General features: G+C 39.9%; 1 protein-coding gene across 8 annotated transcripts in view; it reads left to right on the top strand.

The window, feature by feature from the left end:
- Positions 1-1,749: 1,749 nt before the first annotated feature.
- The window catches only part of LOC145538004 (uncharacterized), a 34,288-nt gene continuing 25,786 nt past the window's right edge, over positions 1,750-10,251 (top strand). For 4 of the 8 annotated variants that reach the window (XM_081569193.1, XM_081569200.1, XM_081569198.1 and 1 more), the window contains exons 1-2: positions 1,750-1,924; positions 3,247-3,305. In XM_081569193.1, the coding sequence (XP_081425319.1) occupies positions 1,882-1,924; positions 3,247-3,305 (102 nt within the window). In that variant the 5' untranslated portion in view covers positions 1,750-1,881. Of the gene's footprint in view, positions 2,357-3,246; positions 3,306-10,251 lie in introns of all 8 variants that reach the window. The other 4 variants (XM_081569195.1, XM_081569204.1, XM_081569201.1 and 1 more) reach the window with 2 other exon arrangements.

Here is a 10,251-nt window from a genome sequence, read left to right as displayed (position 1 = left end):
ATTAACGAATGTCCAAAGGATGAAATAAGTGAGATACAACTATGAAATAAGTAACATATAATGAAAATGGAACCATGTAAATGGACAGTCTCTGGAATAAATTATGTAACTCAGTTCTTCAAGGACTCATTAAGGAGAGCCAATATATCAGAGAAATTTAATTGATGAGAGATACATAATTTAGATACTTAAAATTTATTTCAGATGAACAACAAATAAAGAGTGTCTCATGACTTGTACTTTATTTGCTAAATCTGGCAGTTCTACCCAATGTACCCAAAATTGCAGAGCCTTTGTTTTAAACTGAAGTATAGTTGATTTACAGTGTTACTTTTAAGTGTATCGCATATTGATCCAGTTACATATGTAACTATATATATACATGAGCTTCCCTGGTGGCTCAGTCGTTAATTAATTTGCCTGCAATGTGGGAGACCTGGGTTTGATCCCTGGGTTGGGGGAAGATCCCCTGGAGGAGGGCATAGCAACCCACTCCAGTATTCTTGCCTGGAGAATCCCCGTGCACAGAGGAGCCTGGCAGCCTGCAGTCCATAGGGTCGCAAAGAGTTGGACACAACTGAGTGACTAAGCACTCCCACATATATATATATTTTTCCGATTTTTTCCATTTTAGGTTATTACAAGATACTAAATATAATTCCCTGTGCTATACAGTAGGTCATTGTTTATTTTATATGTAGTTTATTTATTTTATATATTTTATATATATGTATTTTATATATATAGTAATCCCAAATTCCTAATTTATCCCTTCCCCCCTTTCCTCTTGAGTAACCACAAGTTTGTTTCTATCGCAGACCCTATCCTAATTAAGATGGGAGAAATATCAACAACCTCAGATATGCAGAAAGTGAAGAGGAACTACAGAGCCTTTTGATGAGGGTGAAAGAGGAAAGTGACAACCTGGTTTGAAGATCAGTATTCAAAAAACGAAGATCATGGCATCCAATCCCATCACTTCATGGCAAATAGAATGAGAAAAAGTGGAAGCAGTGACAGATTTTATTTTCTTGGGCTCCAAAATCCCTGGGGACAGTGACTGCAGTTAAAAGACACTTGTTCCTTGGAAGGAAAGCCATGACAAACCTAGACAGAGTATTAAAAAGCAGAGACAACACTACCAACAAAGGCCCATACAGTCAAAAACGGGTTTTTCCAGTAGTCATGTACAGATGTGAGAGTTGGACCATAAAGAAGGCTAAACTAGGAAGAACTGATGCTTTCCAATTGTGATGCTGGAGAAGACTCTTGAGATTCCTTTGGACTGCAAGGAGATCAAAGCAGTCAATCCTAAAGGAAATCAAGCTGAATATTCATTGGAAAGACTGTTGCTGAAGCTGAAGCTCCAATACTTTGGCCACCTGATTGGAAGAGCCTGCTCATTGGAAAAGACCCTGGTGCTGGGAAAGGTTGAAGGCAAAACGGAGAAGGGGGCGGAAGAGTATCACCGACTCAACGAGACATGCATTTGAGCAAACTATAAGAGATAGTGAAGGACAGGGAAGCCTGGAGTGTTCCAGTTCATGGAGTCGCAAAGAGTCAGACACGAGTTTACCGACTGAAAGATAACAGGCTTTCAAGAAATGTACTGTGCCTTTTCTGGTACAGGACGCGGCGGTCGCTATGGCCTTCTGCGCATGTGCGCTCCCTCCTCCCCTTCCTCTTCCTGTTAGCAGGCAGGTTCCGGTCTGCAGCTGTAGTCTCGCGAGGAGATGATTCCGGAGCTTTGGGCGTTTGGATCCGACCGCTGAGGAGCAGGACGCTTCGGTGGAGACCTGGAGTTGAGACAGGCGATTGGGGGGCAGGCGAAGGAGGGAACGGCTTTGTCTCCAGACTCGGTGTGACTCTGGCTCCGTTTTTATGCTCCTGGTGAGGACCTGCACGTCCCAGCGCTTGTTACCAGGTGAAGCTTGTTTTTCTCATTTCCAAGATGCAGAAACTGGCTTTCGGGCTCCCAGTAGATGCGCACTTTGCTTCTCAGCGGAGAAACTTGGTTTTTTTTTTCCACTCAGGCCCTCGCTGAGGGCCTCGGTTAACCTCCTGTGGTAAGCTTTGCCTGTGCCCTCAGTAGCCCTAGTTGGCTTTTACAGGAGGTCCCGCTTAAATTCCAGGAGCTTTAGATCTTGGACAAATATTCTGACCCTCTTAGGTCCACCTTTCTTGCAACAAAACAGCTTTTTGTGGAGTAGAAAGGGTGATTCCGGGAGCAGGAGTCGCTAGTGGGACAGTCACTTCGCTTGGGACCTCAGAGGAGCAGACCCTGGTCCTCCTGCTGGACCGGGTGGTAGTGATGGTGGAAACCTTGGGCCAACTCTCTGGACAAAAGGAACAGAAGGTACTACTTCCTGGGAGGTTGTGAAGGCATCCTGTGGAAGGAAGAGCTGACCAGCCACAGGGGAGGGAATTTACCTTCTTGCTCCCTTCACTCTTTGCTCCACTTGCTGTTTTCTGAGCTGCTCCTGCACTCAGCACAACTAGAGACATACCTGATGTCCCTCTGTCCTGAGCTTGCCGAATGAGACATGGTGCTGCAAGACAGGTCGTTAAGACTTGGACTTAAGACAGGTCTATTTATGTTTTACTTAAAGCATGGAGTTGGATTGGGGTGGGCAGGAAGTGGGTAAAAAAGTGGTTAGTTTACAATCCTACATTTTATTATAGCAGAATCAAGGACAGCCATGGAGTCTCTTGATGGTCCAGGGAGGTCTTTTCTGCCTTAAGAACACAGAAGTCAAAACCAGTTTATTGTTTTTAATTAAAAAATACTGTTGAGACCGGAAACCAAGTTAATAGTAAACTATTTTTTTTCCCCTTCCAAAAATACCCATCCTTTTTTTCAGAGCATTGCTGAGATTTTCTGTTTTGTAATGAACATTATAAATTTTTGTGCTGAATATTTTTGCTCAGCATCAGTTTTAATGTTCTATTCTTTGGCTTTTCCTAATTGGCTTAATTAGTTTAATGTGTTGTTCACATATTCTCTATGTTAGAGCATACACTGTTAACAAATGAGCAGGAAACAAATGCTTTTACATTTGAAAACTAGCTTGTCCAAGTATTACATAATCATACCAGAGTCATGCATGGACATGGAGTGCTCCCTCCCTTACTGTTATCCTTTCTGCCCCTTCTCAAGGCATCTCCCATTCTAAGATGTTATGCCAGCTACTAGGGTGGAGCTTTTTAGCCAGGTGATATCACTCATGACCTTTCCTTCTTTCTCAGGTGTACTCTTTCAGCTCTCTACATTCCTCCAGAAGCAACAGAAAATGATCACATCACAGGTGAATTGTTTAATTTATGCACAGTTTTGCTAACAGTGATTATTTGAAGTTTATACCATGTCTATACATTCATTTGAAATAGTAGAGATAAATGTTAACATCAGGGAAAATATAGAGCACAAGTCAGCAAATTACAGCCCATGGGCCAAATGAGACATGCTGCCTAGTTTTTTATTGCCCACACACTAAGAATTTTTAGATGATTGAGAAACAAATCAAGAGTAATAATCTGTGATGTGAAAACTGTGTGAAATTCAAATCTCAGTGTCTGTAAAACTTTTACTGAGACACAGCTATGCTCTTTCATTTATGGCTGTTGACTGCTTTCAGATTACAAGGGCAGAGTTGAGTGATTGTGACAGAGACAGCTCACAGACCTGAAATACTTACTATGAACATTTACTGAAAATGTTTGCTGACCTTTGATACAGAAGAGCAGATCAGTAGTAGGACAAAGATGCCATGTAGGTAAATGCAGATCCTATGATCTTATTGAGCTGTGAAACTGAGCCATAAAAAAAAATTTTTGATAGACTTCATTATGTGATGTTGTGAACCTTCTTGTGGCTGTCTTGCAGTTGCATAAAGAAATGATTGAAATAAAGGGAATGATTCTTGTCTATCCCACAGGAAAAGTTAAGGGATGTCAAAAGAAAATGCATGATAAATAATTCAAGTGAATTAGAGCCAGCATTAGGACTCATGATTTTTCAAAGAAGAGACAATCTGGATATAGACCAGGTGACCTAGGTTGTTTAGTAGGAGGAGGCAGGCTTTGTGACAGTCCTGAGGGCTGGGCAAAATCTCAATCTTTGTAGAGTCTGGCAGGGGATTCCTCTTTTTTAATTTTGGTAAAATACACATAGCATAAAATTCACATTTCAATTGTAAAATGTAGAATTTAGTGACATTTTGTATATTAATGATGTTGTGCAACCATAACCACCACCTACTTCAACAATATTTCATCATACCAAAAGGAGACCCCATACTGTTGTTTAGTCTCCAAGTCCTGTCTGACTCTGCAACCCCATGTACTGCAGCCCACCAGGCTCCTCTGTCCATGGGATTTTTCCAAGCAAGAATACTGGAGTGTGTTGCTATTTCCTACTCCAGGGGATTTTCCCAACCCAGAGATCGAACCTGAGTCTTCTTCATTGGCAGGTGGATTCTTTACCACTGAGCTACCAGCAAATCCTAATAAGCAGTACCATCACTCAATAAACAGCTACTCCCCATTCCCTCCACCCCCTAGCTACTGTTAATCTATTTTCTTCTAAAGGATTTGCCTATTCTGGATAACTCATATAAATGGAATCATGTAGCCTTCTGTGTGTGACTTTTTTCACTTAGTGTGTTTTCAGGACCCTTCCATGTTGCAGTTTGTATAGTTAGTTCATCGCTTTTATGACCAAACAAATATTCCATTGTCTATAGTACCTTTTGTTTTTCTATCATTTGATGGGCATTTGGGGGTGACTCCATGTTTGGTTATTGAGAACAGTGCTGTGAGCATTCATGTACAAGTTTTTGTTTGATGACCTAATTTCAGTTCTTTCCTAGGAGTGAAATTGATGGATCATGTGATAATTCTATGTTTAACTTATTTTGAAACTGGCAAACTGTGTTCCACAGCAAGGTCCCTTGCCAAGTCCATATGAATTTTATGTTAGCTTGTCTGTTTCCACACAAAAAGGCTGTTGCGATTTTGGTAAGGATTGCATTGAATCTATAGACCGCTTTGGGAAATATTGCCACTTTAAGAATATTAAGTCATAGTATCTATGAATGTGAGATGTTTTTTCAATAAGTTAGATTTTCTATTTTGTAGTTTTCAGAGTACAGATCTTACATGTTTGCTTATAGATGATATTGTAAATGGAAGTCTTTTCTTAATTCCCTTTTTGATTGCTTATTTATGGTATGTAGAAATACAACTGATTTTTTGAGTGTTGAGCTTATACCCTGTTTTGCTGAATTTGTTCACAAGTTCTAATAGTTGCTTTGTAGATTCTTTAGAATTGTCTGTATATGCAGTCATATCATCTGCAAATAGCATAGTTTCACTTCTTCCATCCAGTTTGAATACCTTTTATTTATCTATTTTTTGCCTAATTGCTCTGGCTAGAATTTCTAGTGCAGAGTTGAATATAAGTAGCCAAAGCAGGCATCCTTGTTTTTCTTTTGTTTTACCATCTTAATGTTCGTAAGTGTATAGTTCAGTAGTGTTATGTTTGTTCATGTTATGGTATAATCAAACCTCCAAAATATTTTCATCTTACAAAACAGAAACTCTGCACCCATGAAACAAAAACTCCCCATTCTTCTCTGCTCCCTGACCAGTGAAAGCCTCTATTCTACTTTCTGTTTCTATGAGTTTGATTACTCTTTGATACTTCATGGGAGTGAAATCATACAGGACTTGTCTTTTTGTGACTGGCTTCTTTTACTTAGCATAGTGTTCTCAGGGTTTATCCATGTTGTATGTGTCAGAATTTCCTTCATAATATTCCATTGTGTGTATATATATCACATCTTTGTTTATTCATTCATCTGTTGATGGACATTTCCTTCTGCCTTTTGGCTGCTGTGCATAATGCCTTTATGAACATGGATGTACAAACATGTCTTGAGATTCTACTTTCAGTTCTTTTGAATAAACATCAAGAAGTGGTATTGCTGGGTCACATGGTAATTCAAATTTTTTTTTTTTAAGAACACCATACTGTTGCTCACAGCAGCTGCACCCTTTTATATTCCCACAAACAGTGCACAAGGGTTCTAATTTCTACATACTCTCACCACCGCTTATTATTTTCAGGTTTTTTAAATAGCAGCCCTCATAATTGGTGTAGGTAATATTTGATAGTGGTTTTGATTAGCATTTCCAGAATAACTGGTGATTTTGAGCATATTTTCATAAGCTAGCTGGCTAGTTGTATATTTTCTTTGGAGAAGCATCTGTTCAAGTCCACTATCTATTTAAAAATTTTGTTGCTGTTATTGAGTTGTAGGCATTCTCCTCAAACAGCCCCCAAACAAATCAAAACACAGTTCTTTGAAAATAAGGTACATATAGGCATATCTTATTGTCCTTTGCAGATTTTTTTAAATAAATTGAAATTTTGTGGCAATTCTACATTAAGAAAGTCTATTGTGATATTTTTGTAAGACCATTTGCTTACTTCTTAATAACACTCAACAACATTTCAAACTTTCTCATTATTATTGGGTTGGCCAAAAAGTTCATTCAGGTTTTTCCATTACCTCTTATGGAAAAACCCGAATGAACTTAGGGGTTAACCCAATACTATATTTGTTAAGGTGATCTGTGATCAGTGACCTCTGATGTTATGACTGCAAAAAGATCATGACTTGCTGAAGGCTCCAATAATGGTTCAGTTCAGTTCAGTCGCTCAGTTGTGTCCAACTTTTTGCAACCCCATGGACTGCAGCACACCAGCCTTCCCTGTCCATCAACAACTCTCAGAGTTTGCTCAAACTAATGTCCATTGAGTCGGTGATGCCATCCAACCATCTCACCCTCTGTTGTCCCCTTCTCCTCCTGCCTTCAATCTTTCCCAGCATCAGAGTCTTCTCCAGTGAATCAGTTCTTCGCATCAGGTGGCCAAAGTATTGGAGCTTCAGCATCAGTCCTTCCAATGAATATTCAGGACTGATTTTTCTTAGGATTGACTGGTTGGATCTCCTTGCAGTTCAAAGGACTCTAAAGAGTCTTCTCCAACACCACAGTTCAAAAGCATCAATTCTTTGGCTCTCCGCTTTCTTTATAGTCCCAACTCACATCCATACATGACTATAGGAAAAACCATAGCTTTGACTAGATGGATCTTTGTTGACAAAGTAATGTCTCTGCTTTTAATATGCTGTCTATGTTGGTCATAACTTTTCTCCCAAGGAGCAAGCGTCTTAATTTCATGGCTGCAGTCAGGATCTGCAGTGATTTTGGAGCTCAAAAAAATAAAGTCTCTCACTGTTTCCATTGTTTCCCCATCTATTTGCCATGAAGTGATGGGACTGGAAAAGGTGAGTTTTCATTCCAATCCCAAAGAAAGGTAATGCCAAAGAAATGTTCAAACTACCGCACAATGCACTGATCTCACACACTAGCAAAGTAATGCTTCAAGTTCTCCAAGCCAAGCTTCAACAGTATGTGAACTGTGAACTTCCAGATGTTCAAGCTGGATTTAGAAAAGGCAGAGGAGCCAGAGATCACATTGCCAACATCCATTGGATCATCAAAAAAGCAAGAGAGTTCCAGAAAAACATCTATTTCTGCTTTATTGACTATGCCAAAGCCTTTGACTGTGTGGATCACAACAAACTGTGGAAAATTCTTCCAGAGACGGAAATACCAGACCACCTTACCTGCCTCCTGAGAAATCTGTATGCAGGTCAAGAAGCAATAGTTAGAACCGGACATGGAACAACAGACGGGTTCCAAATCGGGAAAGGAGTACATCGAGGCTGTATATTGTCACCCTGCTTCTTTAACTTATATGCAGAGTACATCATGCGAAATGCCAGGCTGGATGAAGCACAAGCTGGAATCAAGATTTCCAGGAGAAATATCAGTAACCTCAGATATGCAGATGACACTACCCTCATGGCAGAAAGTGAAGAACTAAAGAACCTCTTGGTGAAAGTGAAATAGGAGAGTGAAAAAGTTGGCTTAAATTAGGGATGTTGAGCATCTTTTTATGTGGTTTTTGGCCTTCTGTATGTCTTTAGAGAAATATCTATTTAGATATTTTACCAATTTTTTCGTTCTTTTTTTGTTTGTTTCTATACATAGAGCTGCATGAGCTGTTTGTATATTTTGAGTATTAATCCTTTGTCAGTTGCATCATTTTCAAATACTTTCTCCCATTCTGTGTTTTTGTTTTTGTTTTTTCATTTTGCTGATGGTTTCCTTTGCTGTGCAGAAACTTTTAAGTTTAATTAGGTCACATATTTATTTTTGTTTTTATTTCCATTATGTTAGGATGATTTAAAAAAATACTGCTGCAATTTATGTGAGAGAGTGTTCTTCCTATGTTTTCCTCTGAGAGTTTTGTAGTATCCATCTGGTCTTACATTTAGGTCTTTAAAATCCATTTTGAGTTTATTTTTGTGTATAGGCTAAAGAATATTCTAAGTTAATTGTTTTACATGTAGCTGTCCAGTTTTCCCAGTACTACTTATTGAAGAGACTTCTTTCTCCATTGTACAGTCTTGCTCCTTTGTTGCAGATTAATGTCTTTTGTCACTTACATGTGATTTACAATTTCAGTTTCCAAAGGTCCTTTCCAGAATATGACCTTCCACCTCCACCAACCCAAAGGGCTGTAATGCTCAAATTTTCAGAAGACAGTCTTTCCTGGAAAGTTTAAAACAAAATGTATTATATACTAATTCTAGTTTTGTCATACGGAGAAGGAAATGGCAACACACTCCAGTACTCTTGCCTGGAAAATCCCATGGACGGAGGAGCCTGGTGGGCTGCAGTCCATGGGGTCGAGAAGAGTCGGACACGACTGAGCGACTTCACTCACTAGTACATTATTAGTACATTACTAGTACAAAGAGCAGAGAAGGCGATGGCACCCCACTCCAGTACTCTTGCCTGGAAAATCCCATGGACAGAGGAGCCTGGTAGGCTACAGTCCATGGGGTTGCTAAGAGTCAGACACGACTGAGCGACTTCACTTTCACTTTTCTCTTTCATGCACTGGAGAAGGAAATGGCAACCCACTCCAATATTCTTGCCTGGAGAATCCCAGGGACGGCAGAGCCTGGTGGGCTGCCGTCTATGGGGTCGCACAGAGTCGGACACGACTGAAGCGACTTAGCAGCAGTTTTGTCATACACTGGCAACCTCTATAACATCTGGAAAGACTAAATGTAAAATAGGACTTGTTTGTCCATTACATACACTAAATACACAGTAAAAGTGAAAAAAATGCACAAAGACAATGGTTAATCTTGCCTCAGTATAAACACACTGGCACAGAGCTCTTTTCACTTCCATCTCCTTCCCCTCAGTGCACAAACACAATGCATACTGTTCAGAGAGGTAGTTTGGCCAGTCCCTCTGAAATTAACACTATTTCATATGAATTTTAACAAAAAGATATTTACAAAATGCCTCTTTACTACCTCTACTTTTAACATATATCAGGCACTTCAGAGCATCTAGAATGACTAGATATTTCCCAAAAAGTACTTGTTGTCAACTATACACACACACACACACACACACACACACACACACACACACACACACACACACACACACACACACACACACACACACACACACACACACACACACACAGTTGCTGTTCAGTAGCTAAGTCATGTCCAACTCTTTGCGACCCCATGTACTGCAGCATGCCAGATTCCTCTGTCCTACACTATCTCCCAGAATTTGTTCAAATGCATGTCCATTGAGTCAGTGATGCTACCTAACTATCTCATCCTCTGCCATCCTCTTCTCCTTTTGCCTTCAATCTTTCCCAGCATTAGGGTCTTTTCCAGTGAGTCAGTCTTCACATCAGGTGGCCAAAGTATTGGAGCTTCAGCATCAGTCTTTCCAATGAATATTCAGGGTTGATTTCCTTTAGGATTGACTGGTTTGACCTCCTTGCTGTACATGGGACTCTCAAGAGTCTTCTCCAGCACCACAGTTCGAAAGCATCAATTCTTTGGTGCTCAGCCTTTTTTATGATCCAATTCTCACATCCATACACATGACTACTGAAAAAACCATAGCTTTGACTTATGGACCTTTGTCAGCAAAGTGATGTCTCTGCTTTTTAATATGCTCTCTAGGTTTCTCGTAGCTTTCCTTCCAAGGTGTAGGTGTCTTTTAATTTAAGGGCTGTAGTCACACTCCCCGGTGATTTTGGAGCCCAAGAAAATAAAATCTATCATTGCTTCCACT

Source organism: Giraffa tippelskirchi, chromosome 2 (genome assembly GCF_054371585.1).
Source record: "Giraffa tippelskirchi isolate mGirTip1 chromosome 2, T2T-mGirTip1v1.2.pri, whole genome shotgun sequence".
Taxonomy (NCBI): Eukaryota; Metazoa; Chordata; class Mammalia; order Artiodactyla; family Giraffidae; genus Giraffa; species Giraffa tippelskirchi.
Note: the sequence above shows the minus strand (reverse complement) of the source record. Positions and strands in the feature narration are given on the sequence as shown.